The sequence below is a fragment of the Harpia harpyja genome, chromosome 1 (assembly GCF_026419915.1).
Source record: "Harpia harpyja isolate bHarHar1 chromosome 1, bHarHar1 primary haplotype, whole genome shotgun sequence".
NCBI classification, from domain to species: domain Eukaryota; kingdom Metazoa; phylum Chordata; class Aves; order Accipitriformes; family Accipitridae; genus Harpia; species Harpia harpyja.
Genome location: NC_068940.1, coordinates 12,763,751 through 12,783,269, shown reverse-complemented (window position 1 = coordinate 12,783,269; position 19,519 = coordinate 12,763,751). Strand labels below are relative to the sequence as shown.

Below are 19,519 nucleotides of genomic sequence, written 5' to 3'. Positions count from 1 at the left end.
CATTTTTTGTGGCGCTGCTCTTCAGCTTTGAAGAAAATTTAAACATTCCTATCCAGTCTATTGATCCTTATTTAGCAAGACTCCTCTCTGTGGTGTCAAGGAATAAACTACACACTGAAAGCAATCAGCAACTGCTTGAGTCAATCTAATTATTCTACTCTGCCTTCCAGCAGATGACAGAAAGAAGAATTGGAAAAGGAGAGTTTTCAGCCCAGATGCCAATGACTGTATTGAAATGGCAGAAAATTAAATGCTGTAAAGGTCCAGGATAGCGGCTTTAAGTTTAAGAGTTCAAAAAACTTCATCCTGAGACTTTTCATCCTTGGCTTAGTTACCTGATGGATTTTATGGAAATATTTACCAACAAAGTTTAATTGTTCTACTGTGTCTAAATAAATGTCAGCAATTGGGCATGCAGTTTCTTCTGGTGGGGTGACAGAAAATAATTGTTATTAAAAAAACTCTGAACACCAACACTCCCTTCCCAAACCCCAAACAACAAAAAAATATGGCAAATAATTTAGGCTGAATGATAAAGGATCTGGTAATTTCTGGAATGATTTTCAGCTCTTATGTTATTCACTGAAATAATGTTTTTAGCTTCATGTGAGTAATTTTTTTTTTTTTTTTTTTTTTTAAGCAGTGTGTGGTGTTCAGTCTGGCTTAGCTGAGAACAGACCCCAAAACAGTCTTAGAAATGTTTGGGGTCTCATGTGGTATGAGGTAAGAACAGAGCAGAATCCTGCAACATCATGCAGCTGAGCACCCATCTTGGTGTGGTTGGAGGGGGGTGGGGGTAGGAACATGTGAACAACTGGAAATGTTTAGTTGTAATTTACAAATATGAAATTACCACATGCAGGTTTATTTTATACCTACAGAAGTTGGATGTTTACAGTTATGCATATAAAACTTTGCAGTTTTGATTACATGTTTCTGAATAAATTGCCAGTTCATGTTTGGGCATTCAGTAGATTTGTAGATAAATCAAATTCATCAGATGTGATGAATATAATTTTGTCTACTCAGCTTCGAAAGTGAAGTCCAATATTAATATTTCAATGTTGCCTAGAAAATGAGGTGGTGTGCCATGCTAGGCCAGATTTTGTTATATCAAATAGCAAGCTGGACAAATTTCCTGTAATTCTTTTGGTTCTTTGAGTATTCATAGAGTAGCACCATGAAAATGAAATTAGTTCTTTTTTTTAAAGACCCAATAAGGTAATAATAACTACAGAGAAAAATAACAAAAAATCAAAATCAATCATTATATTGGTTACATGATAGCCTATACTTGGGAAATTGTAACTTTGAAGTCTAAACCATCATTTTGATTTAATAACTCTGGGCAGTGGTCCCTGGAACTCCAGGAATTTAATATGAAAGATACATACTGAAAAAATGTTAGCACACATTACAAATCTGTGGCTGTCCCAGTTTGATGTTGCGGAGATGCTGGTTACGTTACGCATTTAAGGAAGAGGGGTTGTGGCCATGCCTTTTAGCTTAAAGTTAACTCATTGTGACCTTTTCAGGTCCTATGTACTTGATTCTGGCCTCAGCAAGTCACCGTTTCCTACCTTATTGCACATTTGAGACCTGCATCTCCCACCCCTCCGTTCAATTAGGATTTGGTTTCAAAGCATCCTATAATGCTTTTAAATTGTACTGTGGATTCACTTTTACTCTGCCCTCTGGTCTTGGTAAAGATTATAATTTAAAATTATTTATCACTAATATGTGGTATCTGTCACTACTGACCTCACACTTCTTTCTGATTACCTACACTGATGGCACCAGGCATGGCATTTTTCATTTCTAGGTGCTGTATCTTCATATTTCGTATGTAGTCTGCCTGGCTTCAGGGGCTACTACCGTGGTAATAACACATGGTGTAGGAGGCACCCTCTTTGCTGTTCCGTAACATTGGTTAGATTTGCTTTCCTTTTCCTTTACTCCGCAGTCACTGTGGGCTTTGTGTGAGCTCTGCTGAGCTCTTGGGCCTCGATTCTGCAAAACTCTTCAGCAAATGCTGACTGCTGTGCCACACCAGCACCCAGGTGCTTTGGCCCCAGCAGAACCAAGTCCTAAGGCTGATGGCGTGCTCTTGCTTTTGGCTAGGTTTTCACCGTAAATATGATTAGAAGATTCTTGTCTTTATTGTCTGCCTTGGATCTTGGTATGTATTATGTTTATTTAATCTCAGATGGCTCTGTCAGTTCTCACAACTGATACAAGAAAGACAACCCACCATGTAATACTCTTTTTCCTGGTTGGACTGGCACGCTGACATGATTCACTCTGCTTAATCTGAGGCAAGAGCAGCAGTGGGGTTAGGTATAACATGAAACTTCCCCAAAAGAGGCCCCTGATTTTCTCATCAAAATAAATGCTGTCTTTGGTTCTGGTAAGCGTGGTGATCAGAGATGAAATCCTAGTTCAAAGAAGATGATTTGTGAATGCCATGCTGGTTTGCAGGCTAACCTTGCTGTGGAGCAGATACAGCGGCAATGGTCTGTCCCATGCCGCTTTACACAGTTTGTTACTTTCTTCTTTCATATCCCAGTTTGCCCCAACAATGCTTCATTTATTTACCTTCCCATCTTCCCTAAATGTCTTCTGCCTCTCCAGTTGATCTCTCCTGATCATACTAAGTACGTAATTATAATTACAATAACATTAAGGCCTATGAAGTTTGAGACACAATACAAACAGAGCAATGACGCTCTACTTCTTGCTCAAGAAATGTAGGTTTGAGCCTTAAAAATCTGCACGTTCAGAGAGAAGGTTGTTTCAATGGTAATAGCTCAGTATTTCTGAACTGTTCAGCATGATTCCTAACAGGCGATTTTTGGCAAGCTGCTTTTGAAACATTTTGATTCTATTCACAGTAGCCATTATGCTTGTTAAATTGTTGATAAAATGATATTGCAAACAACAGAAAAATTCTGAACATAGAGAAATATGGCAATATAATCAAAACAATTTGGAAAGAAAAAGTAAGTGAAAGCCAAGATGTTGAAGTACAGCACTCTTGAATTGGGAGCTGCCGCACTAATGGGTATAAATAATGCAATACTTTTCCCATGGGAGTATTGTAGAGCTTAATTGGTTAATGGCTGAAAAGCACTTTGAGATCCTATGTGAAGATATGCTATGTAAGAGCAGAGTGCTGCTTAATGAATGTCCAAATGCTGCTCTATAACACTGTTCTGTATATGTGTCAGTATGTCCAACTGGTGTTAATGGCGATCGAACCCATGAATCACATTGTTGGACCTGTTTAACATTTAGCAAGGTGACTATAGCTATGTTTTGGTAAATCAACATATATAATAATTTGCTTTATTTGCCAGTAAGACCATCTGCTTTTTTAATGAAAGTTTTAGATTACTTATCTTTTCAATATATGATGATGCTTTGCATGCTTTTCAAATTTGCTTACACTAAAAATTAGTAATGTCTCTTCTAAAAACTAAGCCTTTAAATTTATTATATAGAGAGTACTATATAACATTATAGTATACCTGGCCCTAAAAGCATACTGATACTAAAGTTATATCAAAATTTATGAATAAATATAAAATGTGGGAATAAATAGTAGGAAAATGGAGTCTGACTGAATCTTTTCTTAATCTCTTTCTTTTGCAAGTTCCTTTTATGGAGAAATAATACACAGAAACTCCTGGAACTGATTTAGTTCTTGGGTTTTTTTAGGGAGTATAGATTTTAACATCTGATTTGACACAGCGGTTACAATTTTTTCTTTGTCTGTCTTCATTATGATTTGTGAGGAAACCTCAAGATGAGTGTATTTTTTCATTTTTGTTTATCTGTCCCCTGTGGGATTTTTTCTTTTTCATTTGTTTATGTGAGTTTTCAATAATTAAGTGGCTTCTGTCGTGACAGCATGGTAAGCTAGTTTATTTGCAAAGTGTGTCACTAGAAGTAATTTCTTGGAGGAATCGAGACATGAAAATTTGAATTCTAGATCTTAGAGTGGCTCTCCTACTCCCTTTTAGAAGTTAGTACCTGTTATTACTAATTCTGAGTCTGAATTTTTATCTTTAAATATTCCCATTCATTCATTTATTGTTTTCTTCCAAAGCTTATGAGCTTGGACAAGCAAATGAAAGTGTTTTTAAAAAAATTTTTTTTTTTCTTCCCTGTTTCTCTTTTAACCGCTTGGTTTGTACTGCCCTAGTTTGGTATCTTATTGCTAGCCTCTTTGTGTGGCTGCCAAGGTTTCTTGCATAATTTTCTTGACAAATGGCTCATTCATTAATATTTCAGCCCCGTTCCTACCAACCTCAGGGAAGTGGTATGCCCCAGGCAGGGAAATGTAGTTCCTTCCTTAGGAGCCTTCTAATCTTTTCCTTAAATGCTTTGTCAGAGCTTGTGACAGATAAATGAAGACAGTGCAGTTCAAACTAGAGACAACTTCTTTGTACACACTTGATCATACATTTTCTAACTGGGAGGTGTTGGACTGCAGTGGAGTCTCTGCTGCAAACACCTACGTTTTCTCTTCTTTATCCATACTGAAGTCCATGAGACTTATTGATTCTGAAGTGAAATCCGTGGAGAAATTTGTCTGTCTGTCTTTTTTTGACTGGCTGTTGAAATATACATAGTCCTGGTAAAGTCTCTGTCCATTCACAGACTTTCATTATTTCTATGATAGAGACAGACCAAGGTGTGATACTGCAGCTGAGTTAAAGTTTGAGTTGAGTTGAAGTTCACATCACAGCTAGGTCTGAGATGTGGATCTCTGGTAATATTTTGGCTCAAGATGATAGCAAATATGTGAAACTGATCTCCTTAGAGCCTTATGTGACAGAAAATTGATGTGATGCAAAACTTATAATCCACTCCACCACTACTTAGAGTTGAAACATGATAGGAAAGGCTAGTTTGATTTAAATGTTGATTACAAACATATTAAAACCATGAAATAGCTCCCTGGTTTAAAATATTCATTATATGTATTATTTCATATTAATATTTAGATTGTTCTTTTAAACTACAGCATGTCTAGGGTATTAATAAGGAGGGCATCTGGAAGTCTGTGGTAAGTCATGGATTTTCCCAGTTCTCCTCAAGAATGGAAGGAGATGATGGGAGTCAGAGTACTACCAGGAGGTAACAGGTAAAGCTTAAGACCTCCTAGTTTGTGGATGAACTGAGTGATTAATGTTAGCTGCCTTCTCTGGCATGACCCATCTAAGTAATTTGGTTTTCTTAGTATTGCGTGGGCTGGGTTTGTTTCTCAGGTTTAATTTTTTGCTGTGCCATATGAGGTGTCTGAAACTTAGGTATTTGGGCATGTTGAATATTTTTCAGATGAAGGTTAAATGTAGCCCATTAAGTAGCATGTGTGTTAAATCTGGTGTGTAAGATGTTGCTGTGTTTCTTTCTGCCCTTTCCTGGGAGGAGGCAGGCAGTCATTTGATCAGCAAATGATGCCTTCTGAGTTGAAGGATATCTTGTCTACCCCTAGCATCTCCAGAGGGCTGGGCTGCTGTTGCCATTGCCATTGCCAGGGAGGTGCAGCACTTCTCCAAAAGGGAGATTTCAGCTTTCTGGTTGGCTCATTGGGAGGATCCAGCACTTCTGGTGGCTGTGGTTGAGCCATTCTGCCATAAATTGTAAAAATAAAGCATATACCTATAGCTTTATGCTTTTCTGCAGTGTATTGTAGTCTACATCTTCATCCCACAGAAACCGCCGACACATGGCAATGCACCTACAGGTGACTTTACATGAGCAGCAGTGCTGAAGTTCAGGAGGTTCTGCTGTTTCAGGAGTGCAGCATGTACCCTGTTTATCACCCTCCATGCTGTGGAGTTGTTGTTTTATGGCATAGTGTTTTGGATTACTATAATGGAAATTATCAATACTTAAAATTAATTATACTTCCTCTGTTTTCCTTTGCACTCTTACCAAGTCTGTACGTGTCCCATTCTTGGCATTTAATAACTGACTGCAAAAAAATTATTACTCCCTCCTCCTGTTAAGGCAGGATGAGGTCTCTATGGTTTTATTATGTCCAAATGGTGTAGTTAATCAGTGAGAACTAAGAAAGTATACCACTACACATAAATACTGCTAATGTCTAATTTCTAAACAAACTAATTTTTACTCAGATAAAACTGCATAGGAGTAAAATTTTGATGGCATACACCTCTACAGAAAAATACATATAATTGAGTTGCAGATATTGGTGGAAAAAAGAAGGCAGAAGACAGAGTGGTAATCTTGACTGCAGTGAGGATTTAATAGGTATTTAAAAGTCTCTGTCCCTTTCATCTGACAGTTATTTACAATATGTCTTCTAATGAAGAAGGCTAGTTGGTAACACTTTCAAGGTATTGGAAAAAGAATATTCCCTCAGCAGACAAAGGTAGTGTTTTTTTCAGATTGCTTCCCTTGAAAAATGGATGTTTTTAAAAGCAGGAGACACATTTGAGAATATTTAAGAATGTTTTCTGCATTGCCTTTTTGCAGTCTGTAATTTGTAATGTAATGTATTCAAAATTTTTTTGTGTAATGAGGATTTTCCCTTAAAATGTGGAATTGACTATTTATTAGCTGTTTTGCCTCATTGTGGAGAGGGGGAAGAGCACAGGTATGTCAGTAGGAGCTCAGGTCACAGCTGCTGAATTTTCAGTAGAGTTTTGTGTGCCTTAGTCATTGCACAACATTGAAAGTTTCCACTAAAGGGCTTAATTGACATTTCTTCAGTAAAAAACAAACTCTGCTTTAGCTTGTGAAAGGGAAAATCAAGAAATAATTAAGGTATAAATGAAAGAAACATACTGTTACTGAGCAGGGGTGATTTTCTTTAATTTAATCTACTGTCGTGTATATATAATTTTTTTTTTTTTCACCGATAGTTTCTTTCCTCTGGATTTGTTTATTTTGTTTTTATTCATCTGGGTTTTTTTCTGGTTTTCTGTTCAACTAAAAATGGTATGATTGGACCGCTCACCTTAAACTTCTGAATTTTGCATGTTATAGAGTTTGGTGTCTTCCCATCTTCTAGAAACAGAAGTCTGAATTTGTTTGCCTCTGGTCTTTAACTTCTAGTGTCAGTATGCCATATACTTTTCTCTGTTAAAAAATCATATGCTCTTTGAATAATTCAGCAATTTGATGTACCTGATTAGCTTGCTGATCACAAATTCCAGTGTGTGGATACTCCTGAACTGCTTAAACCAAATTAGCTACAGGTTGTCTTGAAACCCAATTATGTCAATCTTTGAAACAGTCTTATACCAGCTAGGCAGCACACCTACAGAATTTGCAAGCATTTTGGCCACCTAAACACGTTTTACCTATCTTGAATCATATGTCTTGAGAAGTATTATCCTTTTAATAAGTGGGAAACTTATGGATAAACTTGAACAATCTTGGAGTGACACTGTGTGTTGGGGAAACCAGTGCCTGTAGCAGCCTTTGGAGAACGGCACAGGGAACTGAAACTTGTTGCAGTGTGATGTGAATACAACATTTGTTATCATTTGCAATATCCAACCTGAAACTGAATGGTGAGTGTACTCAAGTGATGATTCAAAACATTTTAAAGCTGGTGCTTGTCCAGAGGTCCATGCAGAAGTGTGTTCCCCTCTCCAAAGACTTGCTGCCCACTATGACTATCTTAGCCCATCCTGCAGTCCTAAAGAATGGTGAAGGTCATTGAAGGTGGGCATCAGAAGTATGGACCATGTTTTCTGTGCTTGCCTTCAGGTGTTCATGTATGTAAGAGGGCATGAAATACTGGCCTTTGTTCAGACAATAGGTATCTTCTGGATCAGTGAAAAAGGTACATGGTTATTAATACCTTTTATTTCATATTTAACAAGGTCTTACGTGGAACACTGAGAGAAAGCATGGTCATGCCTTATCCCAGGAAAGATTTTTTAATTTTCTCTCTCAGTATTGCAAACCTTAAAATGTTGCCAAAGGTGGCATCATGATTAATGTATCACTATTAGAGAGCAGACAGCAAGCCAGCTTATGACACATTTTTGCTTCAGTTAAGAAAAATAACAAAAAAAAAAAGTTATTCTGTATGTTTCTTGGAACTTGCTCATGGATTATGAACTAGATGAACTCCAAGAACATGAACAAATTAAGAGCCAAATACTTGGAGGCTATGTTATTTTGCCCGGTGCTTTGTAGTGCATGCAATATTTTGTTCCATCGGGTGTTTAGCCATCATCAGGGACATCTGAAAATGTTCTGCCCTTGGAAGGTCAGGTTCTTAAATGGATCCGTTCTAAGTTGACTGTGTGTATAACATAAATTCAGCATGCTCAATAAGAGTGAAGGTCTGTTCTGGTGTGCAATAATATAACTGCATTTTAAAATGAGCTTGAAAAAAGAGCTCTTTATTAGTATTGCATGCAAAATAATTTCTGTTATATCCTATGCAATGTACATATGGTCATGGCAATACAATGGTATTTGCTGCTGTATGCCTACATAGTTTCCAAAACTAAAATTCAATGCTTAGCTAAATTGCTAAGCAGACTGGTAAATGTCCAATTTTAGCAGCCTAGCATATGTTTATAATTTTTGTTTTAACATATGCTATGTTGGTTGAACTCCCCTCCCCACACATACGGTAGATAAAAGCTGTCACATCACAAAATGGTGGCAGCCCAACTTTTCTAACATTTTCCATGGCACTTCAGAGTCTTGCATTAATTAGCTATTCTTGGATAGGAGACAGACACTCATCTTTGTAGAATTTTGGTTTCAAACCCGTCGTGTACTTCGGTTTATGTATGCAGTAGCCCATCTGTGTTTCTGCAGCCATAAACAGTAAAAAGCACAGGGCATACAGAAAAGCGGTCAGCGAGAGTGAGAGTGCCCTTGGTTCACAGATATGAATACCTAGCAAATGGCCTGAAAGCAGGCCCATTTGGTTCACTGGTGGGCTCTAGTTTGCTTGAACAAGAGTGTTCTCTCTCTTGCACTTTTCTAGGAGAGGTGGGTGAATAAAACAACGCTGGTGCACAGTCCTTTTTACTTTTCATTGTGAGCTGCTAAACTACCCCTCTTTTCTCCTCCTTTTTCAAGGCAGGTATAAGGAGGAATTTCACTGAGCCTATGATTCTTTCCAAAACTTCAGTGGAGTAGAGGAGACTTGTGACAAATACCGCTGCAGCTGTGATAATGCTGTCTTAGTCCTTGCTGCACTGTGACATGGAAACCTGGATTTAAACATGAAAGGACATGCCTTAACAGTACAGCAATATGATGCCTTATTACATCAAATTGCCTTTTGCATGTGCTCCAAAATCATGGTATTTTTTGGTATTCTGTCTGCTGTTTCCCTGTTGTTAAGATCCTGACTGTGGTGTCTTTCTGCATGTGTAATGTCTACTGTGCTGCTGCATAGGTGATGATTGGTTTTCTGTGGGGGTTGAAGGAGCCTTGCCCATCAACAGAAACTGCTGTAGAAATGGCACAGGGTCTGTGGTAGAGGACTGACATTGGCAAGTGTGGTCACATCTGTACCTGGTCTATCCACAGCACGGACAGGGTTGTTCTGATGCCTTCATCCCTGGGTGGCATGGGTGCTGCCTCCTGCCCTCTGGTCTACCTTGAAGCCACGTGCAGGCATGGTTCCAAACGTATTGCCAAAACATAATGTACAATATCTGTCAAGCCCAGAGTGCGTGACCCACTGGTAATGGTGGTGGAGTGCTTTGCGATCTTTGGGTCGTAGATGCCAGTGGTGGTTGTTCAATGTTTATTTCCCATTTATGTATTTGTTTTCAGCTACAGGACCTACAGCTGCTGTTTGGCTTGCTGTGGTTGTTAGCTGGCTGGCAGTCTTTGCTGTGGGATTCGGGTTCTGTCAGTGTGCACAGAAACCAGTTTTGTTTCACTGCCAAATAATAAGCATGGTGGCAATGAAGGAAGAAAATGATAAATTTAAACTGTGCTTTTTCAGACCTTTAGATAGATGTCTACTAGAAATAACTATTTATTACAAGTGAACATAAGTAATTAGTGTATCCTTAACATCAGTTGCTTATTGCTAGCAGAAAGGTAAAGAAATTTCTTTATTTTCCAGTGTTGCTCTCCACCCTGGTAAACATTTCTTTGATTTGAAAGTTTCTCGTACGGTTTAAAGAGTGTGAATGTGGCTTTTTACCTTCCTTCTCTACAGCTTCTCTCCCCAAATGTAATTTATCACCAGTTGAGTTGAACTAAGTCCAGTACCAGTTTTCTGTAATGATCCTGGAAGTAGCCTACATGACTGTGGTGGGAGAGGGGAGCAGAAAAGTGTTGGTGAAGGACTTCAGTGTTTCTGGTGTTCTTGTGTGATACCACGTCAGTGGCTCCTTTACTGCTTGTTTGCTGTTGTTTGCAGTACTTGGATATTGGATAACTCATCAGATAACATTGGATAACTGTAACTTTTTTTTCATACTGCTCACAGTGGATTTTGCTTAAGAATAGAATAATCATGCAGATAGTAATGCAATTTAACTATTTAAGGCACAAGCATAATACTAGGATGAAATCTCTGATACAAGTTCATCTGTAGGTTTTTCTCCTGTACAAGTTTGTGAAAAGTATATGTCACTTGCTCAGAAAAATAAGCATTTCTGAACTATCAGAAACTGATAGCATTGTTGCTCATTACAAATACTGAAAAATCATCAGGTAAGCCCTTAGAGATGTATACATTACAGTCTCCCTTAAAAATCATGAGTCTTAAAATAAACAAAGTGCCCTCCCCACCATGAGCTTATGGTTCATGTTCCAACTTCTTTTTCCATAAAGTTATAATCATGAGAAGAACTGTTTATGTGAAAATTAAACTTCTCATACACTTGTCTGATTCTCAGAGGACTGGTATTTAGGAAAGCAGCAAACATGACGAGACTCACGATTAAGTCACGAGAGTTTTTCATACATTACAGTTATGTATAAGTTTTGAATCGAATTTTTTAGAAAAAGAAATGTATGGGCAGATGGTGATATTTACTTAAGGGAAGCTGAATTCATTATCTGACTAGAACTGGGTATTTCAAGCAGCTGTTTGAAAACGAGAACTCACTTTCCATGAAGGAGAATGTATGTTTCGGGAAAATGGAGCCTCTTTCAAAATGTAAGGCTATCCCTTGTTTAGTCTATGTCAGAGGGGTTTCTGGTGGGTGTGTGTAAATTCATTTATGGAAGAACCTTATCAGTACTGGCCCAAGAACTAATTTGGTGAAATAGTTTTGCAAACTCTTAAAAAAAAAAAAAGTCCTTCTTAAAAGTTTCAAAACTAGATAAAAGCTGTAGCTGCTCCTTTTTCTTAAGATATTCAACCAGAAAAAGGATTAAACCAAATATTTAGCATTTTAACTCTGGCCTGCCAAATTTAATTTCTGACTACCCAACTTGTCTTTATTTTTGATTTATTGAGATACAATTACGTCAGGAAATAGACCTATAGAGAACATCCAGGTGTAAGTCAGAAGAAAGGAAGCCAGATATGAATATACCCATTATCTTTTACAGATCATTTTGGGGGGGACTCTGCATTCTAGAATGTGTCTATTCGATTTGCATATATATATATATATATATGGAGCTTAAGAGTATGAAAAATAATCTTAGCTTGTTTGTTCTTTTTTTATACTTGTTTCTCTTACGGTCATGTGGGAAGCTAGCCAGAAACTGTAATCCTAGCTTAAATTTGGAAAGCTATCCCTGGAAGATTGTGATCTGTTCATTGCTTATGTCCTTTCTTTCCCCATTTCTTTAAGACTTTCCCAGGAAATTCTTTCACCCAGGAAATTCTTTCACCCAGGAAACCTGTGGCCCTGGATTTCTTGGTTCATAGAGAAATACAAACCAGTTTGTTGTTTGGAGCAGATGCCTTTCCCCAGTCACGTAACTTCTAATGCCTCTGTTGTCCCATTCTGTAATAAGCAAATTGTAATGCTTAATTATTTAATGGAACCTATGCTAATATTTGTGAAGCCCAACTATAGATTTTCAAGTGATTTTGCATCTCAGAATGGGCTTATGCATTTGGAGTGACTGAAGGGCTTGTGATACTCAAAACTCCCGATTTTGGAATTATCTCTTTGAACGCTACAGAGTAATGCAGCTGTGTACCCGTGAAGCACAAAGCCTGTTTGTAAACAGGGCAGATGTGTAAAGATGGCCCTTGGATAGGAAATGAGTTGTTCAGTTCAGGCATCTTTCAGAATCTCATCACTTCATTCACCTTCCTGGTATTTGGCAAGCCCACCTGCCCGGTACGGTGGTGTAAGTCATGAAAATAGCCATTCTGGGAACATATAGAAAAGGGATTTTGTGCTCACCCCAAGATGCTAACATTGGTTCTGACTATGTGGAGCCTTTATTGTGAATCTTGTGCAATACTCATGTGAACTTAATATGCTGTTTATATATAAATATATGCCTTGTGGTCTGGCCATCTGTTTTTTCACAGTGGTTCAGTGGTTTGAAAGGTTAAACGGGTTTTATTTGGCATTAAGTAAGAATCAGCAATGATTGCACAGTGTGTGCCACATGCATCTGGTTGATGTGGAACGCCTTCCATTGCTTCTGCTAATGGAGGGGCATGATACAACAATAAGTTAATGCTTGGGGTTTTATTATAAGCAAGACCCTGATTGCCGAAGGGCGTTGTTAAATTTCTGAGTTTCGCATAAGTAGTATTCAGTTATTGCCTTGTATTTTAACCAGATGAAAAATACTGTTTCAAAGAAGGCCTGATGTTTATTCATCTGTAGACAGTAGCATTATCTGGAATGGGGTTAAGGCTAGGTCTAGAGTCATTAATACTGACGCAGTGATGCAGAAAACTGATAACTAAATAAGATATTCCAGCTGAAATTTGATCACAAGGGTATTTTCCCTCCTCTGAAGTCAAAATAGTGGTTTATAATAGGAATTTTGTCATATTAATCAAGCAGACATTTGGATTTCACTTATCCCTGAGATATTAGCAATACCTGCAGCAAGGTTGCAGTTCCTAACTTAGTTGTTTGTTTGTTTGTTTGTTTTTCTTTCTCTAGATCATAAGAGTTTGCAATGGCAATGATCTGGAAATTCATGAGAGTAGCGAAGTATTCTAAAACAGCTTTATCACCAAAAGTAAAGGTAAGAGGAATTCCCACCCATTCAAGGCATTCTTCATCCAAGTCTGTACCTTCAGATTTTGGTGCCAACACACCCTGCTCAAATACTGTGGAACTGCTTGGTAAAGCTTATCCTCAAGATGACTACAGCAATGTCACAGAAAAGATTCTTTCCAAGGTGGGGAAGAACTTGCACAACAAAAAGCATCACCCTTTGTGGCTAATCAAGGAGCAGGTGAAAGACCACTTTTACAAACAATATATAGGACGTCGTGGGACTCCGCTCTTTTCTGTCTATGACGGTCTTTCTCCGGTGGTTACAGTACAGCAGAATTTTGATAATTTGCTTATCCCACAAACCCATGCCAGCAGAAGGAAAGAGGATAACTATTACTTGAATCGTGATCACATGCTAAGAGCACATACATCGGCTCATCAGTGGGACTTGATACACTCCGGCCTAGATGCCTTTCTGGCAGTGGGAGATGTCTACCGCCGTGATACAATTGATAACACCCACTACCCAGTCTTCCATCAGATGGAAGGAGTTCGCCTCTTCTCCTGTCATGAGGTAGGAATTCTCTAGTTGGGGTGAAAGAGATTTTGGGTAAGTTGCATGAGCTTGTATTTGCTGTAAGCAAAGTGCATGCACGTAAACATATTACAGCAATACATGTGTTATACTGTTGATAAAGGTCAAGTGATTGATCATGTAGTAATACTTTTAATTTGGGAAAAATAGAGGTGGAAAAGGTTGAATTTGAAGACAACTAAAACTTCCCCAGAAAAATGTGGAAAGAATGGAAAGACAATATTCTTGAAAGCTAGCAAAATAAAACATTATCTAAAGGAAACAGCTTGTTCAGCTAATGATCTGCACGATTCAATTGTAGCTCTATCACAAGTCTCTTCTGGTGAGGTCACTTCACCAAAGACTTTGCCATATTTGATGCTTGAAGGACTCCTGGATGTGAATTGTTGCACCTATATCCAGAGTGCAGTTTTTATTCTGTCATCCTTTTTCTTTTAATAGCTCCAACCTTCTGTAAATGAATGTCTTTTTTTAATGAATTGTTCATTCTTCATCTTATCCTAAAGCTGCATTGAAGGCTTCATCTGTTGCAACTGATAGTTATGGGTGTGTGATACATGCACAGTAAACTCATCAGAGTCCAGAGGCATCAGCTAACGAGCTCTAGGTAGATGTCCAAGACTCTTGAGTTCATATATTTCGTTGGTACAGTGTGCGTGTTCTGCAAATGCCTGGGTGTCATTAAGTGTTCTGCTGTATCATTGATCAGTGGTAAATATAAGCCGGTTTGTTTTCCAAATAGTAATTGATTTGTATAATTTGTGTATGCTTGTAGCAATACTGCCAAATTCACATTTCTATAACTAAAACTAGTTTATTCTAATAATGCTGAGATGTAGACTATTCTTAATTTGGTTGCCAGTGGGTGACAGGAGCTTGGCAGGGAAGCCTGATGGGTTTGGATGCCTGAGGGAAAACTGGTGTAATTATGGAGCACTGCTTTTCTCACTGGTGGAAAGGGTTCATGCATCCTGCACTGGTGTTTCCCACCCCATGTGGCCACTGCTTCTTCCACTTTGGAAAAAATACATGCTTCTGCTGATGTCCTGTGAGCTATGTGGTGTCAAATACAGCTTACAACCGCTTCTTTGGTAACCAGGAAATGGAAATCTTGCAGATTTATCCAATCTTGTTTGTTTGCTGTTCTTTTCCCATAGCCCTGTTTATGAATACAATCAGGGTATGTGCAAGAGAAAAATGTACAATACTATATTAAGAAAATGCCACTTCTTAATGGTTTATATTCATGACAAATTTTTTTTACTTAAGCAGGAGTTCAGGCATTCAGATGGATAAATTTTATCTGCCACAAACTTGTAACATTGGCACTCTTGCAGGATGGAATTTCTGCAAACTTAGGTGTGATTGATCTAATTATCAAAATTATTGTTAATGAATATGGCCCTTAAGAAATTTTGGTCTTAATGACAGACTATTTCTTTCTTCTCTACAAATTTAAAAAGAGGAATAATAGTAATAATAGGATTTTAATAACTGGGAAGAATGTTACAGAAATGTTCACTGACACCATCTATGTAGAAATACACGATGTGTAACAATTTGATTCATTGCATTGTAGGTTGCTTGTTTCTTTTTTGCTTCTTTCTTTTTCCCCAAGAAAATGATTGAGATGTTATTGGAGAATGTTAATAGCTGATGAATTTGAAGTTAGCTTTATGCTGGAAAATGTGTCTGCCTCTCTAAAGAATGAAAGTCCAGTTGACTTTCTATACTGATGAAGAAAGAATAATGCTATGGTGTACAATGTGTAAAGTCTTGTTTATTGGGCAACATGCATAAATTCTAAACTTGAGCATGATATAAAGCATCCTTTTTTGCTTCAGTTGCAGATTAAATACCGATAGGGTCTTGCAATATGTAAAACTTTTTACAGGCATCATCACAAGAGCCTTGTGGAAAAAATTGAATGTGCAATTCTGAAATTTCACTGGGGACTGTTTCTGTGTTTTACATTCTGGATGCCTGTTCAAAATAACCCAAATTTAAATAATTCCAGAAGGAACTGTCTGAGGGGAACAAAGACTAAGTGGAGGTAATACTACATGAGAGAAATATTTTTATATTCCTTTATTTATACCCATGTTTAAGTTGTAACCCACTGAGTAGAAGTGTGTGAATGCCAGGGCCTGTTACCCTCACCTCAGACTTTTCATTCATAACCAGACTGCAGTCTCTGGTGAGAGGAAATTTGCACAGTACTGAAGATAAGAATCTTTGATACTAAGGGAAAAACTGTTAGCTACAAGCCCTGGCTACATTTCATCTTATGGCCGATACAATAATTTTATATGCTGTAGTCAGTTTACTGCTCTTTGTCCTTTTGATTTATACATTTATCATTTGTCATCTTCCCAGTGATAGTGACCACAGAACTGTGGGGGGTGAGAACAAAACCTAGAGTGATTTTATAGGAACTTGAATTTAGAGGAATTTGACAACTCATCTCAGTTTGGGAGGGGGGAAAAAGGTCAGTTCATCCTCAGCTGAAATTTTGGGCAGGATAAGAAAGATGTAGAAAATGTAGAAAAGCGTCTGTCCTTTACAAATACCAAATTCTGTAGTCAAGGCTAGGTTAAAACTTCTGCCCTGTGACTGAAACCTTTAGTATATCAAAGTTAAAATCAATTGATTGGATGTAAGAGCTCAAAAAGCACGTCAGTTTGGCAATTTTTTAGTGCTTTACTCTGAGATACTTGTGAGCTATTTGCTTTTTTGGCTATATTATTTTTCATGATTCATTATTTTCATGTTCATTATTTTTATAAGAGAAAAGTAATGTATTATTCAATGATGGGCACGTAACTGATGCTTTTCTGCAGCTTTGTATGAATGCAGATATTAAAGTGCTAAACAAATTCCCATCTTCCAAACTAACTCATTGCTAAAAGTTAGAATAATTCATGCTGAAATTTCCCATAAACTTTAAAAATGTCCTTGGACTGCTATCAAAGAACATCTGAAAATCTATTTAGACAAGTTTTCAGTATATTTAAAAATATTTTAGGTAATTATTACCTGAATGCAATATATAGAAGATTTAGAAACTAATTAATAGAAATAGTTAAAACCAGTGCCAAAGCAGCTTCCCAAATCTGCTTCAAAATTCTGGACACAAAATGAACTGTTCTTCTTAAATAGTACCCCCAAATGGTATTTCTTCTGTATTCTCTTCCTCCAGCATGCCTGCTTTACTTCTAAAGGGTGTATAGATTTTTTTTTTTTTTTTTCCCCTTCTATGGCCTATGGCTTTTTTCTTTTTTAATCCTTTGGGTTGGCAATATTCATACTGCTGTAGTCAGGTTTGAACTGGCAAACTTTCCTGAGTGGATTATAAAAGAAATTATTTCTGTGCTGTGCCGTGGTCTTTGGTGTAGTTCTCTATTTACCACAATTTATGGAAAAGAGGAAAAAAAATATATCAACTAAATTACACTTTGTGCATTTTAGCCGGCAGAGGGAGCCAATATAAACCCAATGGCAACCGCAGAACATTTTTCAGTTGACAACAAATAATGTTTACATATTGGAAGGAGACTTCATAAGGTATTTTATAGTCTGTACTGAATTATACATGAATTTTAAGGGGAACAGATGTGAAAACATAGGAATTGCTCCTCTTAATTTAGTAACCTTGTTCCAATGGAGGCCAATACCAGATTGTTCAGATGAAGAAATGATGCTCTCATCAGGCTCGTTTGTGCTAACATCTGAAAACTATAAATAGGGAGACTGTGAAGAAGTAGTAGGGATACATCTTTATTTGCCATTGAAATATTTTTGGTGGAAATGGCAACTTTTTTGTTAGCATACAGTAGAAAACTGTAAATATTCCAGTTAAAAATAAGGACTGCTCCTCCAAAGCAGTATATATAATTGCAAAATAATTTCGATATTGTAACTTCATAGTGTTTATATCCTGAAATATAAAGACTCTTGTCCTAGGTAATAGAAGTGTAGATTTTCTCTTATTCATATAAATACATACTCCTTTTCTCATCTTTTCATAAATGTGTACCTTGGCCATATTCCTTGTATATTGTTAAAAAAAAAAAAAAAAAAGGTTGCTTTTATCCTTTTCCTTATGCTTTGGGGTAGGTGTGAACACCTGATTGACCTACATTTTTGTTTACTCTTTTCTTTTCTTTTTTTTTTTTTTTTAATCAATGTGTGCCATCCTAGGTTTTCACTTGCAAGACTAGTGTAATTAGGTTTGACTTCTCCAAAATCCCATGTTACTGCAGCTTTGGACACTGTGCTTCTGTTCTGACATTGTATCAAAGGAAAACTCCTTCCTGTCTTCACTTTTTTTAATCCTCATATGTAAAGGAATTTAAATAAATTTATAGTGTTTCAGGGATCAGCCTATTATATAGAGTGATTTGGAGCATTTACTGTATGTGCGAGAATATTTTGTGTATGTAACTGGGAATCATAATAGCAATGTTTAGCTGGGCACCAAGGAACAAATACTTAAAAAGGCTTAAGTGGCCTAGGAAAGGTCCTCCTCTTAGCCCTCTGCAGCTTGAGGATAGGGAGATGCTCGTCCAGGGGTGATACAAGACCCTGAAATGAGCCTCCGGAAATCCCCTTTTCTGTGTGTTTCTTCCAATTTGGGTGATGCTCTTCAGCTGGTGAGGATTAAGGCTTGTGTGAGGAGTCAGTGACTGCATAGCCAGAAGAGATGGATGTGAAGAGTCACGGATTGGTGCGTCAGTCCCCCTGAGTGAGGGCCTTTATCTCCTATCATGTAATAGCATGTGTGAATCAGAGGGAATTTTGGATTTCCTGGATGCTTTGAGTTAATAGTATTGAAGTAGAGATCCATGCACTTTCTTCTGTAGGTGGCAAATGATGAAATAGATTTTTTTTTTTTTTAACTTAGGATGGATGTCTACCACATATCTCCCTACATGGATCCATGCTTGTGCCATATCTTGATGATACCACTGCATGCCAGCTGTTGCTGTTCCCGCATCTTAAGCACATCTTGGCATGGGAAGTGGTGCAAGCTGCATGCATTTGGTGAGACACCCAGCTCCATAAGTTTCAGGTGCTGCTGCCTCTGGGATGGTGTTTGAGATGTTGGTTGTGAGCAATGCATCAGTCCCAAGGAGTCTGAGAGATGGCCCCCCTTCTCTCAGGGAGTAAGGAGGAGCATACAGGAGCAGGAGCACCTGAATTAGATCCACTATGTTAAGAAAAAGAAGAGCAGTGTTACTTTGCTAGAATATTCTGAGGTGAATTTATTCCTGAAGCTGAAATTTGGCTGAGTGGTAGGAATAAAGGGCCTGGCTAGTTCGGGCGGGACTGACTTCACTCTTGCGGATGTCTACCCGAGTTGTGAATGTTGTATTATTCAGTATTTTCCAAGCTGTGGTGTATAAATCATGCTATAATAAATAGAGCTTCACTGGTCCAAGGACACACATTGTGTTCTTTGTTATTTTTAGTTGAAAATTTGACAGCAAAGGGCATCAGAAGGTCCATGAGATTTTCATAGTGGTCCATGGTCTAGAAAGTTTGGAAGCCAGTAGTGCATCTTTTATTGCAATGACTTTATATAAAATATTTTTTCAAACTTTGTCTCATCCAGCTAAAAAAAAAAAAATCCAACAATGCTTTTCAGAATAAAGCAGTTAAATTCATTCAATGTCATATTTAAATTGTGCAGGAAAAAAAAGAGCAAAATGTCTACAAGTGTATTTGGGAAGCCTAGGGTGCTTAAAAATAAAAGAATTTCTGTTGCCACTGGAACAGAAGTCTGAGTCCTATCATATAT

General features: G+C 37.6%; 1 protein-coding gene across 7 annotated transcripts in view; it reads left to right on the top strand.

Moving 5' to 3' along the window:
* FARS2 (phenylalanyl-tRNA synthetase 2, mitochondrial) overlaps positions 1 to 19,519 on the top strand; it is a 250,378-nt gene that overhangs the window by 42,595 nt on the left and 188,264 nt on the right. For 6 of the 7 annotated variants that reach the window (XM_052779215.1, XM_052779162.1, XM_052779286.1 and 3 more), the window contains one exon: positions 13,065 to 13,698. In XM_052779215.1, the coding sequence (XP_052635175.1) occupies positions 13,081 to 13,698 (618 nt within the window). In that variant the 5' untranslated portion in view covers positions 13,065 to 13,080. The remainder of the gene's footprint in view (positions 1 to 13,064; positions 13,699 to 19,519) is intronic. The other variant, XM_052779361.1, reaches the window with a different exon arrangement.